At 40.6% G+C, this 18,420-nt stretch overlaps 1 protein-coding gene across 1 annotated transcript in view; it reads right to left on the bottom strand.

The window, feature by feature from the left end:
- LOC121295501 (mastermind-like domain-containing protein 1) overlaps nucleotides 1-18,420 on the bottom strand; it is an 88,786-nt gene that overhangs the window by 38,932 nt on the left and 31,434 nt on the right. Inside the window, exon 2 of the mRNA XM_041220190.1 lies at nucleotides 332-1,975. Coding sequence (XP_041076124.1) covers nucleotides 332-1,975 — 1,644 coding nt within the window. The remainder of the gene's footprint in view (nucleotides 1-331; nucleotides 1,976-18,420) is intronic.

The following is an 18,420-nucleotide window of genomic DNA, read 5'->3' as shown; positions in this document are numbered from 1 at the left end:
CTCTCTCTCTCTCTCTCTCTCTGTTGTTTTGGCTAGTTCTTTCTTCAATGTACTGAAGAAAGCATGATCCGAAATGTTTGTCTACTTGTAGTTTTACCTTACCAGTACAGTATGTACCCAAGTAATCTCCAGATATCTACAGATTCTGATAATCTCAAAAATCTGTGCTACAGAATGTCCATATCAACTTTCTTCTCAATTGGGTAAACAGCATTTTATATGTATGTTAGTGCAACATATGTACAGCTCCACTACTGTACTGTATATATTGTAGGGAATAAGACAAGCAGGTTGAGAATGTCCTCCACGTTCAATAAAAGCGTCAGCCTACCTGTCTGCTGTGTGGTGGTAAGAGTCCTCCAGGCTGCATGTTGTTCCTCTGCATGCGCTGCTGTAGCTGCTGCTGCAGGAGTTGGGAATGACTGGCCTGGGGGGGTGGCTGTGGCTGCTGCTGCAAATAGTGAGCCAAGGGAGGCTGACCAGGTCCTCCAGGCATGGGCGCCATCTTCCCGGGAGAATCAGGGTCGAAATGGCTTAACGGCTTGGTGTTGTTAAAGGAGTAATGGTCTTGGTTCATGGTGTTTTTATTCATCATGCCAGGTTGGAGAGCGCTGGTGTGTGGCGCTTGTTGCTGCTGTTGCTGAGCTGACTGAGGCTGAGACATCATCATGTTCAGATTGTTTGATTGAGTGGAAGTCATGGCCTTGTAAAGCTGCATGTTACTGGCTGGGTTACTGGCGTTGGTCACCATGGGGTTTTGAGGGCTGAAGGTATGTTGCTGAATGGTGGGGCTGGAAAGCTTGTCAGGCCTGTAAGGCGGTGATGGCCTCGTGCTTGAGGAAGACAGGTTCGGGAGCATGCTGGCTTGAGGGCTCTGGATGCTGTTGCTGGGAAGGCTTGTGGCCGCCATGTTGGGCAACATAGGGTTCTGCGGGCTGAACGGGGGCTGGCCCAGAGCTGGGCTAGCAAGCTTCTCAGGTCTGTAAGGAGGCGAGGGCCCAGTGGAGGGGGGGTTACTGGAAGTCATGTTGGAGATCAAGGAATTCTGAGGGCTCTGAATATTGCTGGCCAGATTGTTTTGCGGGCTGAATGGCTGCTGGTGTGGGGAGGAACTGGGCAGTTTCTCTGTCCTGTAAGGTGGAGAAGGTCCCGAAGACTGCATAGGCGGCCAGTTGGATACCTGAGCTGCTTGTTGTTGTTGTTGCTGTTGCTGGTTCGTGGAGCCATGCTTGCTGGCAGCCATCTGTTTCAATTGCTGGGCATGCGATACCTCGTGCCAACTTGACAAGGCAGCAGACAGCATGGGCGAGCGGGCTTGACTCTGGCTTTGATTCTGCCCGCTTCCAGACAAGACTGATGGCACAGGTTTGGAGGAATGTGGCAGGGTGTATGGTGTGCCAGCTGAAGGGGGACCAACTTGGGGCGAGCCCACAGAGGCCTGACTAAAACCTGGGGAAAACTCCTTGCTGGTCAGGTGGTTCTCCAAGTGTGCGGTGTTCTGAGGGGAATGTTTGGGGGTGCTGTTTGCATCTGGGTGCATAAAACCTACGCTAACCGGCTCATCCAAAATCTCGTTGAGAGAAGGGTCCAGCTCGTTGAGAGAGGGGTCTGGGTTTTTGGTCAGTTCATCTAGGAGCTCCTGCAGTTCTTGCTCAACCGACTGGGGGCCATTGGAGTCGTAGGGAAGCATGCGGTTGTGTCTTCCCCCCGGGCTCTGCTTGATCTCCGAGGAGAAAGGAGAGCCCATGCCATTGCCATTCATTTGTCCTAAATGGCTGGCTACTGGTGCACTTGGTGCAAAAGGAGAGTTCTGCAGGTCAGGCCTTGACATGCTGTTGTTGGACCCTTGGCCCATCGCCAATGTAACATCTTCAAGGCAGAGTCTCTTGCTGTTCCCTGGGATCATACCATCTGAGATGCCATTAACTGCAGACGAGCTACCATCCACCAGCTTTCTCTTGATTGACCCTTGTAGCTGGAAGATAAATAAGAGAAATCTGCATTAAAACATGCAACACAGAGATCAGAATACCATCAAAATGCACACATATAGTACAAGAGGAACGGCATCCAAGTGCTTTGTAAACAGCACCTCAATCAATTGAAATATGTATTGGAAAGAAATTCTGATGGGGGGGGGGGGGGGGGTTAAAGAACAACCAGAAAACTTTTTTTTTTTTTTTGACAAAAGCCACAATCAATCATAATTGTAGAACACAGATGTGTATCAGATTAAATAGCAGTATCTCAAACCCACTAGTTTCAATCATTAATAAAAAATGACCCACAATGAATGACAGCATCACCTGAAAGTGCTTGTTGTTTATTCTCTCATCTGGAAGAGTCACACAACACCAGACTGGTGGTGGGAGTTACACTGAGACCAACAAACTCCATTCAAATTGTCCGCTGTGCCTCTTAACCCCCTTTGTGCTACTTCAAAAGTAAAGATGAATCTGTAAAATGAAAACCTTTCTTGGGGCCATTGGTGGACGTCTTTGGAATTTGGTTTTCACTTTCCCGTTGTCAAGGTTGTCCGCAGGCACAAGGAGCCAGGAAACAGACCTAGGTTACTAAGCGTTTCCTCCAAAACAAAACTCTAAAGCCCAAGATAACTCTAAAGTTAAACAGACTAGACAAAGCTATGCAACAAGCCTGGCACTCTGCTACTGCAAGAACAAAACAGCTGAAATATTCCACATTCCAAGAGCTACATCGTTGAGACAAGACTCTCTGCTACGCTTTCACAGTACAAACTTAATAGCACAAGTCATTTTACTCAAACTAGCTTACCTGAGGTAACAATAGGCAGACCAAGGTGACTACTAGTCAGGGTTGGGGAAACCAGACATTAATAATGTGAGAGAAACACTTAACCCCCAAAATAAGCCTGGTAAGTTCTGGTTTAAATGTCATTATCTTCCTTTTATCCTGGCGCTATCCCAGGCTTTCAAGTCTATTTATTTCTACTTCAACATCATCGGCTATTTTAACCAAAACGGTTGGACAGCTCAGATATGAAATCAATAAATGAAACCTTCCTGGTAATCACTTTATGTGCTAAAGATTACATGGTCTGACTCCAGCCAGGCTACTCAAATGAAACTTCTTTGAAAATATAACTCCAGAATGGAAACAAGACTCCCATTGCGTAGCAGTTTGAGCCATTCCTGGTTTCACTAGGCGTTTAATAAGACACATCTGAGCTTGTTACCTATAGCCACTGTGACTAATCAAGTGCATATTAAAACCTGGAACCTGTGGAACTACTATGCAACATGAGTTTTACTTGCTTCTCTTAAACTGCCCACACACCTCTTTTTTTCCCTTCCAATCACAGTAAAATTATCAGCTTCAGAATTACGATACTAGAGGTATGTTAACTTTGGTACATGGCCATCTATTGTACACTACCAGACTTAGGTGAATATTTAGAGTTCAGCATCCCATGAGTCCTGAGGGGAGTCGTCTGCTTCATAGCTGCTCTCAAGTCACTTAACAGGCAAAGAGAGTTTATTCAGAGTCGGGCTTGGTTTTTAAACAACAAGCCCTTACTATTAAGAACTGTTTATTTCAAATTGGAATCACAATGGGGGGGGGGGGGTAAGACATCTTAACGTAGATTGAAGGGAGTTCCCTCAATGATTCCAGACCCGTCCCTGAGTTTATTGCACACGTGGAAAAAATATTCAACATACTAATCCGGTTTTTATTTTTAGAAAGGGCACACAGCCATTCGCTACTTAACGTTTGATTAAAGACAATAGGGATCTCCGTTCTTGACCCGGCTTGTGGCCTGCATGCTCTGCTCTTTCACTGTGTGGTAAGTTTTATGACAACTGTCTCCATACGTTCGTGACTCAGCAGTGATTAAAGTGTCTGTCTGAGGTTGTACACATCTAGAGCAGCTAGCCAAGCTCACAGGGAAACACAGAGATTCAAGAACTGTACCAAATGGCTGCAATATTCCCCGATATCAGCATGATGTACCTACTTGAAATGTATCTGATGGCTTGTATTAGATTGAAATTTGGATCAGCTATACTGTTTTATTACTCTTATTTAACTATATAACACAAAATATAGGGTGCATTGTAGATGTACAAGATCCCACACATGCCTCTCATGGGGATGGATAGCAGCCTGCAGCATACAGCACCCTGTACAACATGTATTAGAATAGATCATTAAGTTAGAAAAGCACTACAGTTGATCTTAATGAGACATCGTTCCCATCTGATACCTAGCTACTGTACTTGGTGCACTCTGAAACTGATTATCAAAAGGGAGATGCAACTTTTATATATTCCAGAACGCCAGGAGGTGTTTGCAGTGCCATCAACACTCAAGCCATTACACAATAAATCTACAAAATAGCCCCATCTATCCAGATTCATTCTGACACCTCATTTGTCACAGACGTACGTCAATGAGACCAAATCAGAAATCTTCACTGAAAACCACTCCCTTTTTAGAATAGGTACCTGCTACATAATGCAGAGCCATTACGCATGAAGTTCAGAACAGCAAGTGTTTCTTAATATTCTCTTTGTTTGCAGCTGCCTCTGGTTTGCTTGCTCGCTGGTTTGTTTGCATAGCAGTTCACACAGCTGTTTGATCACCACACATTATTTAGGATCATAAAGCGCACTGACTAATCAATCTCATGAACACAATTTTTCCACCAGACGGAGGCTCTTGCTGAAGGACACTTTTAATGCAAAGCAGGCTGCAGCCCACATGCCAGTGTGTGCTGATATGACAGAGAGCTGGAAGTGTACAGCCCCTATTCATCATGGAATTCTGCTGTGAGTTTCAAAAGCAGGGCCTTCATTCTGCCAGACACTGAAACACAAGAAAGTTCCTTCACTTGTCACTACAGCAAGCTATCAGCTGTCGAGCACCATATTGGTATTAGATGTATTGTTTATTTTGATGATATTAATCATTTTTTCTATTGATTTAATTTTTTTTTTTTTTAACTCATAAATTTGCAGATTTGACACAAAGGTTATTAGATTATCGATGACATAAAATCACTAGCTTTCAGACCTCAATTTATCTTTGTCAATTTTTTTTTAGCTTACTTTTTAATTATGATATTAATTTTTCATCATCGCCATGATTATTATTATTACCATTATTATTTCTTGATTTTTGTTATGTGGCTTTGGTGAACAAAAGATTCCTGAGAGATTTGAAGGATCCAAAGCAAGGTGATATGTGCCCATGTGAAAATGGAACCCTTTTTTGAGAGACAGTAGCTGAAGTCTGCATTAGACAGTAAAATTAACATTACCACTCCTGAGACCTTCAATCTCATGTGTTAACTGAGCAGCTGGAATCAAGTCATGTGTTCTTTAATGAACGTTACATTTCAGATTTAAGCAAAACGCCCTGATGCCCTTCCACAACACAAAAGTTTGAACGATCCCTGCACCTTTTATTGTGTTTCAAGAAATGTTTCACCCTATAATCAGTGGGAAACCTGCAGACATTCCCCTGGAGTTCCAGTATGCCATGAAGCATGTATCCCAACAACACATCCAAACCCACAGCATTCCACAAACCCTAGCATTCACACCGAGCAGCATACCGGTCTGTCTCCAAAGAGCACACTTCCAGCACTGCCTGCTTGGGCAGCTGGGTGCCATGGCAGACTCAACACACACGAGTGCTTCAAATTACTCAACCCAGCCTGTCCTCGGATATCTCTGTACTCAGAGGAATAGTATAGAAGATTATTAATTGACCTTTGCCAAGCTTCGTTTGAGCTTAGAAAGCTTCTTTAAAAAGAAGAAAAGAAAAAAAAAGTGATTGGGTTTTTCCACTCAACATACTTTGATTTCAAAGGCATTTTTTTTTTTTTTTTTAATAGAAACCCAGCATACAAATACATTAAAGAGCTCTGCTGGCACATTCGTTTTACCCAGTAAACTTAGCAAACCACCAATGAACCACTCAGACATTTCATTCAGGGGCTATTGTATATTTGTTTCTTATTCCTTTCAGATAGTATTTCCACTATTGGCGATATGGAGTAAGGAGATTTAAGAATATAACCTATTTTTTGTTACACTGATCAGCATAGTTAAAATGACATAAAAACCATGAAACACTTTCCAGTTGCTCTGTTTAATCTGGCTATGTTGCAAGATTGAGATAAAGTTAGTCTCTTATAGTTTTACCTGAGTACAACTGCAGTATCCAATATCATTTGCTCATTTAGAAAATCTATTGGAATATGTTTTGGTTGGTATAATGTGATTTGATTTGACCAAATTGGGATAATCCGAAAATGCCCTTTTCTTTCAGTGTTGCACAGCTAGAGTGAGGCACACAGAGAAGCACTCATTCATCCCTTCCAACAACAATGCTGCTTTAGAAAACCATTGAATAAGCCCCCCCACCGCCTGGAGATAAAAAGAGAGCTCATTTAACTCTTACGCGTGCACGTGACTTCCATTGTAAACGATCCGAGAGGCAGCGACGCGTCTGCAGAGGGTAACAATTTATCAACAAGCTCAGGCTTCTGTTTTCAGAAAGGCTTGCTCCTTCAGCTAAAAAAAACAAAAAACACTACAGCAACATTAACACAAATGAGTAGACAGGTCTCCCTGAATGTTTTCCTTCAATTGTTCATTCCGTGTTGATGAAAGGTCAGGGAGTTCACAAACAAATATCTGTTTTAAGTGAAGCCCAAAAGGTAATAACATGAGTGCTGGAGAAAGAACAAATCGGAAATGTGTCTCATATTAATCCCAAACTATAAATTTGCCTTAAAACGTCATTAAATATTGTTGGAGCACTTGTAATTACTGCAAAATCATTTAAGATTTTTAATTTAAACGTCCTTATATAGTCAGCACTCGGTTATCTGACCCTCCGGTCACGGGTTCCTCTGATGGATAAACGAGAGTGATGGTTTAATGTAACGTTTGAAGAAATATCTAATACCATTATATCTGAAAGAATCACTAAAGCACATGTTTTGTATAAAAAAAAAAAAAAAGTTTTTTTCCAAACATTCAATTTACAATAACATCCACACAGATTATAGTTATTTGTATAGAGAGTACAGAAAAAAAGCCTACGGCTTGCAACACTGTTGCAAAGACTGAATTACACTTGCATTACAAAGAGCGAATGCGCTTATGATAGGAGCGGTACTGTCAGCTGGTACTTGGTTTTACTTTATGAAATGCAACATTGACAAAGATATAGTGCAGTAAACTTTTAACTTTGTTCAGTTAACTTATACAAAAAAAAAAAAAAATTATAATAAAAAACTCATAATAAAAGCAAAAAAAACTCAAACATGTCTAGGTTCCTCCCACAGTTCAGTAATTGCTGACATGTGCATTCCTGATGCTTCCCGGGTTTTTTTGTTTTTGTTTTTTTTTAACCCCGGTATAAATGACAGATGAGAGTTAATAAGAACCAATGCAGCGCTGGTGTAACAAATACTACCAAGTCAGAAAACAGGTGTGACAGTTACAAATATTTTATAATGGAATCAGTCTATTACAGTGCTGATCGACGGCTTAATGAAAGTGACAGATTACTGACAGGCAGATAAAACGGGTGCTGGCTATTGTTCGAACTCTGAATTATATGAGGTTTGGCAGTACCTAACCTCACAAAGCCCATATCCCAACTCAAGTACTATAATGCTTTCCATAAACGCAATGCATTTAGCAAACCTAGCATTTCCACAGTTTAAAATGTAAAAATATCCCACCAAATCCAATTTGGCAGGGCATCTGCAATCCCAAGCTCTAGCACAAGCTTTACATAACGCAGCAGCGCATCTGGATCAAAGGTCTGCAGTATGAGCAGCAGTGAAGGCCACAGCAGCAATAGGATTGCGCACTGGGGTTACCATCTGCCACCAGCACAGCGCCAGTGTCTTTTCCAAAGGGAGAATAATGCGACTGTCCCATGCAACACATACTGCAATATATTTACCTTATTACTGAAATTCATTCTGCATGACAAATGTATGAAACACCCTGTTAAAGCAACACAGATTTTTTTTAATGTTGCTTTAACAGGAACACTTAACCAATTTTGTTTGGTCTTTTCTAAAATGACAGATACAGCATTTCCATACTTAATAGCGCCAAGTCCACCTTTCAGATTGAATAGAGTCATTGAGATTGGATGTCTTTTGAAACCTGAGAAATCAGTGCGCCTCTTCAGAAAAGCTCGACATTTGAGAGGAAGCACGGAGTATTGTCTTACTGTTGCCTTGTCTCACCACACATTGAGCAGGCCTTCTCAGGAGTGCAGCCAAAACACCCCCTTTAAATACAAAGCGGGGTGCCCCGAGGATATGGAAATGTGAACAAAGAGACAGCAGCACCATGGTGCGGCAGAAGAACAGGACCAGAGAAACAAACGTACGTTTTGAAATGTTCCTCATCTCCACCCATGTTGACACTGCAACATGCTCACTCTCTCCCCTCTTTAAACTCCGTTACCAAGTATTGATCTAAAGCTTAGATCCCATTATTTAGTGATACCTTTAGTGTTTTTTTTATCCTACTTACTCCTAATCAAAATTAAAACAGCTTTTTATGTTTTGAATGGTTTTGTCTGATTTGATATCAATATTGCTAGTGCCAACGAGACATTGTATTTCAAACCCTTGGTTAACACTCTCTGAAGCTTTTCTTTCCATGGCGGTTCAGGGGAATGAAGCTATTGAGTCCACCGCCAGGAGGAACACAGAGTGCTTTATTCCCAAAGTCGGCCCCTTCAGTGACAAGGCGAAATGACGTCATGGGAGCAGTGTCTCAGCCCTTTGCAAACACAGGCTGAGGTATTCTACCGAGATGAGACTCAAGATACTGAAAAACAAAACAGATGCCCTGTCTGCAGAGGCAACCTCTTAAAGCTGCAGCTGCATCCTTTTCCACTTCAAGCAATGCCAAGGTTTGAAAAATCACCAGCCACAATTCTGCACTATTGAAATACATTTTGATTTTTCAAAGGCTGCACTATAGATTAAACTGGTGATATATTTACTTCCTGTGCTGTAGGTCACATGATCTGAGGGCAGATAGAGTTAATCTGGTCTACAGCTACCAGGATAGTGATACAAACTTTTTATCTATTATGCTGTAAAAAAAAAAAAAAAAACTGCACTCTAAGAAATAAGATAGTCAATGCAAGAAAACAGGGACCAGTGATAATGTGGTTAGCGCTGAGAAAATGCATCAAATTAAGAAAATGGGTAGGCAAACTTTTCAGCAAATGCCTTCATCCGTTTAAATTTAAAAGTAGAATGTAGGTGGAATACGGAAGCTGTATAGTTTCTTCGTGCTTTAGCCGATAACACCACTGTCTTTGTTTTTTGGGGGTAACCAACCCCAACCCCCAACTCCCTCCAGTTAATCTTATTAATACGGTTTTACATGCGCAAACTTGACATGGAATAAGAAGCCAAGCATTTTTTTTTTTTTTTTTTCGTTTGTCAAGATCGTTACCACCATTCTCAGTCCGACACAGTCCTGGAATCTCCCGCTGACGTTGCTGAGTGATTGTAGCACTCAATCAATCAAAGAACAGGAAACTGCTCAGAGAAAAATTAAGTTGTATTCTGCAGTACTACAGGTAGAATACAGAAAAAACAAAACAAAACAAAAAAAAACAGACAAATCATTTTAAATGCTAGTGTTGGCTGAAGAGCCAGTTTACATATTTTATTATAAATATTTCTGATGTTTATAATCATGTACAGGATCTTAATATATTTTACACCACTGTAATTCAATTTAGAATAAATGAAATAAAATATATTACTGAAAACTTTTACCTAATAAATAATGTACAGCGGTAGGCTTAGTCTGAAATGAGGCGGTGTTTGTATAGGAGGTGGTTTAGAATATATTTTTAGTACGTCGGAATTCAGATATAAAACCCAGTAGTTCATTTAAAAACAGGCTTGTTCTGATCCAAGTAGGAAAGTTTTTGAATGTGACGATAAAGTTGCTGTGTGTTTACGTTGAACAATACTAACTGTGCATATTACACTGGGGTACCAAACAATGGCCAGTGAGGACCAAACTGACAATCACAAACGTAAACAAACGCGAGGGATTTTTGCTAATACAAAAGCTGCCATTTACAAGAAATTGACCTTCTGTAAAAAAAAAAAAAAAAAAAGCCCTGCAAGTACATTTCTAATTTTAAACAACAACAACAAAAACAAAAAACAAATCAGTTTTTAAAACAGAAAATCATATTCTAGGTTAAAGAAATGAGTAGTTAATTTTGACATTTAAACATTCCTGTATGAGAGTGCACGTTCAAATTTGACCCAAATGAATCAAATCGCTTTATGGATTTTAAACCAAATTCACAGAATTGCAGATTACATTTCCAAAAGCCTCTTAGGTGTAAACTACCGTAGACTGCCTGATAATACATTGCCTCCTTTAAGCAAAAAGGGTGGCATTACTGTACAACAGGCAGGCACTGTATGAGAGTCCTTAATGGAGTTAGGTTTTTAAAGCCTTGTGTAAACAGAATGTCAGTTAAATGATTTTCTTTGATAGCTTGGAGTGCATTACAGACAGTACAGTACTTTAATATGAGTACTAAATAACCTGCGGCTTCACACAGCCAGGGGCTACACACAAACTATCAGCAACAGTGAAATCACCATGGCTACTGCTACACCGATTTGATGGGGCCAGGGGGAGGGGTGATGGGGACGGAGTTAGTCAAAAGGAATACAAACCAAAAAAAAAAAAAAAAGTTCAGTTTCATGATTTTCCTCCACATTTCAAAAATCTACATCAGAATTCCAAATTAAAACTATAAAGGAACTAAACCCAGTAGACTTCTTATAACTTGAAAGATTTTCAAGACTGGTACTAATGAATAATGGAGTTCATGGGAACTTTCACACCTCACATGAACTGTCCTACAACTGTCCCTTTTCGTAAAGCGTTACATTATGAGATCACTGGAATATTACAAGGTTGCTTTTATAAGACGTTCACTTTTGGTTTTCATTGAGCACACTCTGTACTTCCGTTTCCTCCATTCTTGAACTCCTATTTTTATGTTTGTTTATTTTATTTTTTTTACAAAAGCTAAAAAAAAATCCCGCTGAGGTTACAAAATGAGAAATAAAACACATTGAGAGCAATTAAGAGTATCTGAAACTTAGAATTTACTGTAGTTGCTTGGTTTAGTCTTGTAAAATGAACAGGTGTTTTAAAAAAAAAAACTTGGCATTAATTAAAGCCTGGTGTAAACACTTTGCGTCATGACAAGTGGAATCTCTCTGCTGTTCACTTTCATTGACATTCCAAACCTTGTTAATCTGTGAGAACACACACACAGCAAATCCCAAACTATTGCTACAAAACCGAGAATCTAACATGTCTTTTGGACTGCTATTTTAATGATCTAAACAATGGCGGATCTTAATACTGTCACCCTTAAATTCACTGTACATTTTTACTGCATATTGAAATGTTAATAAGTAGGTTAATAAAACCACCCCTGGTGAAAATCTGGATTAACGTTACAGAAAGGCTCTATAGAGACCTGTCGGTGTTGAAATGTTTTAAACAGTTGAATTACTATGCGGTTTGTTTTTTATAAATTAGGTGTTTTATTTAGGAGTTAATTGAAAGAATAATAAACGAGAACCCTAAGAGATGTGGGTTTTTTTGGGTTACTCAAATTAACCCTGCTCCTCGCTCTTGTATTAAAATGAATGTGCTGCCGAGACATTCCTGAGCGATGACTTGAGCTCTACCATTTCCCATCAGTCTGCTCCACCTCCCGGCCTGGCTGTGCGTTTCTCTGTTTAACACCACAAGCTGCTCAGGAACAAAACAGCCACTCCATTCTGTGCAGCGAACCCCCAGAGTACCCAAATAGACTACCCCAGTTCCCATCTGTTTGAATGGGAGTCCACTCGTTCATTTACAACCAAAACGACCGTCTTCAGCCGAGCTAAAACTTTCAATATTGTTTAACAATATGCTTAGCATTTATGAAACACCACTGCAAAAAAGAGCAATGTATATAGAAAGAGAAACATCATGATTCAAAAGTCACATAAAAGAACCTCACTATTCAGTAAGAGTCATACATGAGTTTACTATGGGCAACATGAAGGGACTGTCTAACAGGCACACTCACCAACTGAAAAGGAAACTGGACGGTTTGGATTCTATTATTGTTTAACAGCTCTTTTTTAAACAGTCATACAGAGTAAAACCCCCAAAGCACATGAACAGTAGATGTGCCTTTTTTAGGAAATAATAAACACACTTTATTCATAAAAACGCCGGTGGTCAGCTAGACGTGTCTCTAAATGATGGAAAAGGGATGCTGCTATTTTAAACCCTGTCCTTGTCTGGCTTTATTAAAGCTGCAGAGTTCCTATTTTCTCTGTGGTCGACTTCAGTGACGTGTTTTCCACTGCAGTGGCAGTTCTCCAAGGGGATGGAAAAACAACTTGTCTGATGAGGTCATCTTTACGTACTTCTTGTAATACACAGCGTATAGGAAAGACTATCCACCAATACACAAGGAAAGACTATCCACCAATACACAACGTATACGAAAGACTATCCAAGCAGGTGCTTTGATTACGACACCTGTATTGGAACTGTTTTTATATTGTATTTGCACTCTTGACATCGCAGACCTGTACAGAGATGAGTAGACCAGTAAACCAATCAACCTGGTGAACAATGTTATATGGCAGGGGCTGAGGATAATCCTGCACCCAGCTCTTGAGTGTACAGCGGGTGCTGTGACCAGGAAATTATTACTATTATTTTATTTTATTTAGTAGCCGCCAATTGTTGTTTTTTTTTTTATCATTTTCTCCCCTTTTTAGGCTCAGCTCACTGCTACCAGCCCCACACTGACTCGGGAGAGGCGAAAACGAACACACCGTGTCCTACGGAGCGTGTGCCATCAGCCAACTGCTTCTTTTCACACTGCAGACCCACCATGCAGCCACCTCAGAGCTACAGCGTCGAAGGACAACGCAGCTCTTGACAGCTTACAGGCAAGCCCGCAGGTGCCCCGCCAGACTACAGGGGTAGAAAATTATGTTTTACTTACTACAGAAGCAAAGGAGGGAAACCCCACTGGCCAGGAATGTTAGAGTGCATTTATTCTGACATTCAGTACGGAGGGATAATTGACGCCCAAAACTATTGGGACAGTAACTTGTTGCCCTCAGCTCTGTACGTCTGACTCCACTGTCAGAACATTGTTCTGTTGCCCTGGCGTCAAGTGAGGATGTTCAAATCAGAGGGCAGTTGAAGCATATGAAGGCACCAGCAGAAATATTTGACTATTTGTCTTATAGTTTTACTCGAGCATAAGAAATGTCTGTATTAAAAATACTGGTCTGAAGAAAGCTCTGTTTGCAGGCCTTACATTCAGTTAGTCTTCAGTTTCCTGTCACTGGGAGAGTGGAACTGCCCCCCCTCCTTTCAACACTTTCTTTCTTGTCATTACGTCAGCTGCTCCCCCTATTGACTACTATGCTTTGCAGACAGGAAGGGACATGCTTTGACCACAAAGACACAGCTGTGTTTTGAATATGCTTAACTGACCTGTAAATGGAACTTTGTTGACCTCAGTTTCCACTTCTATAAGAACATAAGAAAAATGATGAATGAGGGAAGGCCATTTCGTCCACCAACACTCGTCCACAGTTCCTAGTACCCGACTGATCTGAAAACTGCTGTCTTAACCAGACGAGACCTTTTTGTACTTTATATCCATCAAATTCTATTAAAATGTGTAAAACACAAATCCATGTTTGCTATAACATGTGCTTCTTTTGAAACACACATGATCTCCGTAGCATATGGAAGTGCATGACACCTGTAACCCCCATACAGCCTGGATCTATGAGCTCTTCTGTGGGAGAAGAGTTGAACAAAGCATTGCCAGTCTTTGGAACACACCTCTCCAGAGCTGAAATTTACGATCCTGCATCCTGCAAAGTGAAACACCTGCAATCCCTCCATGTACCACCACAGTCTTGGGTTATGTGTGTGTGTGATGGAGAACATTCTGCTATTGAAAAGGCATTTGCAGAAATGAACAACTCTGCCATCATGGTCAGAATACAGCGTGCTGCCTCTCTGTCAGGGACATGCATGCCCACAGGGATTAATATTAATCTCCTGAAACTAACTGAATTTAAAAGACAAATATCCTGCGCTAAATGTTATCAGAGAAGAGGGGGCCCTTCAGAGAAAAGTGCACAGTGATTTAGCTTCATATCTGTCATTTTCCATGCTTGCATTTGCTTCACCATTTCAGTGTTATACTTACTGAATTCAACTCCTACTGTAATGCCTAACCAAACAGGTTCACTGTGAATAAATCGGTGAGATATCTACTTGACAAGAAACCTTTGAAAACAGCCAGTAGGCTTTCAGACACTATTGTACCACAGGCATGGACACAGAGACGCCAGGCACACCACAGAGAGTGTACCTGGCCTACTAACAGCAGCAGATCAGTGGGATAAATATAGCCCTTACACAAGCTTCTCACTACCACACTGTGCCACTTGAGATGAAAGGGAACAAAGCTATTTCACGTTGGGTAGTGGCAGCAACTTTTGCCTTATGGTGCTGCACAAACACCATGTTTAAAGAAGTGCCAACTAAAGATTTGAAATCCATTTCATTACCTCTTAGTAGCACTAGTAGCATTTACACTTGTCCCCTTATACAGTATATGTGCTGAAGACATTTGTAGCCTTTGCTTCTTCTTTTGTGTACTTTCATTTAGGATATGCAACAGATTGATCAATAAATCAATACGCCAGGAAGACTCATTGAGTGCTATAGTTACTCCACAAATGGGGACCCATAGGGAGTGGAATACGAACACAACCCTCTGTGTATGTTTAGATGTTCTTTTGATACAAGCAGAATATATTCACATTACCTTTAAACCTAAATTAAACGCCTTAATTCTGAATTTATCACCCAGTCATTCTGTTGTTGGATTTGAATTAATGCAAAATAGATCGATCTCCTACAGACACACACATAATTTTTTTTTTAAAGGGTTTGCCAGGTCCTTCAATCTAATTTAGTCCTCAGCTATAAATACACCTAATTCATGAAGCAGTGGAGTTACTTCACACCTAGTCCTAGTGGACAGGATACACCCCCTCCACCGAGCTGCAGAGACAATTACAGCACAAACTGTCATCCTCGTGTTTCTGACACTGCCTGGGGAAAATGCGGTTTGCAGACATTTGACAATCTGCAATATCAGCCTGATTTCTGCAAAATGTGTCTCAATCAAACAGAGCACTATTACCAACCCACAGTACCCTGTTCAAGTTTTGGTTTAGGTATATACAGTACACATATATGGCAGATTGTGCACATTGTTTATGCTCCCTGGCCTAAAGGACATGCGTTCAAACCTGCCGTCACTGCCTCATTCAGAGTCAGCCCCATGCCACTTGCAGAAACAACTGCTGTTTTTTGATAGAATTACATTGAGGAAACATGCAGTACATTAGCAAAAAGACTTGACTGGTGGAAATGTCTTGAAGCAAAATGAATTCCAATCATTTTGCTGTGTGGTGCAGATAGTTAACATGGTGTTGCCACCTGATTTAACAGAACACATCCTAACAGGCAGAGCATATGACACTGCCCATGCTGCCTGACTTATGCTACACCCTGTTCAATGTCCAGGTGTTGGTTTTTAGTTTTTTTAATAAAGCCTAGGCAAACCAAATATGAAATTTCCCAACTTTTTGGCAACTTCTGACAGTATACAGAGTTTTCTTGCAATGAATCGGCGAGCAGCTTGCGCTGGAGGAAAGCTGGCTAACACTGTGGGGAGTGAGCCAGGCAGGGCTGCCAACACCGTGTTTCATTGCATCTAAAACTGGTTTCCACTATACAGCTATGACCAAACGTTGTGCATCACCCACAGTTTTAGGACTGAGGCATAATTTTTTAAAAGTCTACAATCATAATGACTCATTTTTGGCTTTTTGACTTTAAAAAAAAAATAAAATAAAAAATTAGCACGCCTTTATTTGTGTCATTTCTGATCTCTCTTCAATAGGTTCCATATCTTAAAAGAAGTGCTCACCATCAGAATGGCTTATTAAATATATTGCTGTATTACTGGCCTCCTTTATTGTGCTGGGAATCGTTTGGTTCTACTCAGGATTAGAAAATGTTTCAAATGCAAGGCTTTAAATTAAACAGAACTGTAGCTGACTGCAGATAGGGGAATGAGGGGAGTTTAAACTACAATAGTCACAAGGTACCAAAAACACAATTTCATTTATAGTGCTGTCTTTGAAATACCTGCATATTCCAAAGTGAAGTATGCAATACACAGAGAGAGAGAGAGAGAGAGAGGGCGAGAAAGAAAGAAAGAAAGAAAGAAAGCGAGCAGATTGAAAACTTTCAAGAGCAGGATGTGGTCTTGTGAAAATAGTCTGTTTGATCTGGGAAAACAACTACTTACTCATTAACAGTGCAAGAAAACCCACCAGCAGGTTGTGTCCTTTTAGTTTAGATTGCTCATCAAAGCGCATTCGGAGGAAAGTGCGTGGGGCTCGAGACCTTGTTCATAACCCTGGTGCTCTGATTATCCTGAAGAAGTGGTTTCCTAGCTGTGCACGGCTTCCTATAGCTCTACTTGTGCCACATAATAAAAACAAATGAAGTGCCTGTGACCCCTGCAATACAGGCCAGCAGGTCCCTTTGTTGCTCACATGAACAGCTTTCTGAATGTGAATCTTGTGTTTACACCATTTGTGTTTGTCTGTCCGTCATACACGGTAAACACAAATTAGGCTCCTAAAGACATCTCTATTGCTTTAATCTATACTGTAATCTTTACTATAATCCAGTGAACTCAATTTTACACAAATATTTTGAAGCTTTCAGGTACTGTCAGTCGAATACTCATTGGAGTTTTGATGAGTTGAGGCATTATGCTCAAATCAATAACAGCACAGTTGGGAATCCCAGTTCACATTGTCCATCTATTGTTACCTAACACAGTAAACCGCACCAGGAGAGGGGGGCTTCAGAAGATAAAATGTATGTTGAATCGAATCTAATAAAGCCCTAGACAAAATAAAGATTGAAGTCAGCACTACGACTAAAATCAATTCAAAATTCATCATTGCACTCATTCACCCAGACACGGCTGTCTGTGTCCTGGTGTTACTTCACACATGTTGTAAAAGTTTCTGGGTGGACTGCTGTGGTACTACAATTCATATCATATGGTACTTAGTTACGTGAAAGAATCATTTCAAAATCAAAACTGCTGATTTTAGATTTAGAAACGGATAAACAGCGATAAGTAATGTTGTTATGCACCAGAAAGATATTTATTTGAACACACTGGTTTCCCACTTTGAATGGTTTATTCCACCTAATATATATAAAATATACCCAATAACTTATTTATGTGATGACAAGATTTACAGTAAATGTGTTGATGGCTACTAGTCACGCAAATGCTGAAATGCTGATTTTTCAATTTCAGTTTGAAGCTATATCATATATTGATTGACTGTTAGTTTTCTACAGTCTACAGTCTTCTGTCACAAATCCACGGGTTTCAGCTAAATTGAAAAGAGAATTCATTACAAAGATCAGAGGGTCACAGTTAGGCTTTAATTAAACTCTATGATGCAAGCAATACTAAATGCACTAAAACAAAAGAACAAAATAACAATGTTCCAAATGAATTCAGCGACGGATATATCTCTGAGTGAATAGCTAAACGTTTAGTAGAAGTAGGACTGAATTGGGAGTCACTAGACTTTCCCAGTCTGTATCTGGTGCCTGAGAAATCCTGCCCTGTCACAGAACTCCCTGCGTGCTTCCTTTCACCTAAGTTTCATTTTCACACGAGACTCTCCTTTACTCTCGGTTTAACCTTTCACTGTAAATGCCGGGATGGCCCTATGTGTTTTCCTTTGAAATGTAAATCACCTCTGTTACTAGAGAAACCTGTTTACAAGGAGACTGTTACATCACAAAGGAAACTCTCATTGAGGGAAGTCCCCCACTCCCTCTCTGCTTCTCTAGTACTGTATGAGCCATGCAATATCCATTTCTTCAAACCGCACTACAAGCGAAAGAGAGCTACACAACAGAAAAAATGCCACTTCCGACAAGATAAAGCCTGTTTACGTACTTAAGGGCCCATGTTTCCCTGAGACGTTTGCTAAATAATCAGCACAGATTCACAAGAATTTTGCAACAACGCTAAAGTGGGAAGAAAAAAAAACAACTCACTGAACTTCCTACGAAGAGTAACAGCACCACCAACTCCAATCAGAGAGGGCACTGCACAGTATGTGTAGCTTATAGAGTGTTCCCATTTGCTGTGCATTGATAGCCACTTATG

The sequence above is a fragment of the Polyodon spathula genome, chromosome 20, assembly GCF_017654505.1.
Source record: "Polyodon spathula isolate WHYD16114869_AA chromosome 20, ASM1765450v1, whole genome shotgun sequence".
NCBI lineage: Eukaryota > Metazoa > Chordata > Actinopteri > Acipenseriformes > Polyodontidae > Polyodon > Polyodon spathula.
The sequence above is the reverse complement of the archived record's forward strand: the minus strand, read 5'-3'. Positions and strand labels throughout refer to the sequence as shown.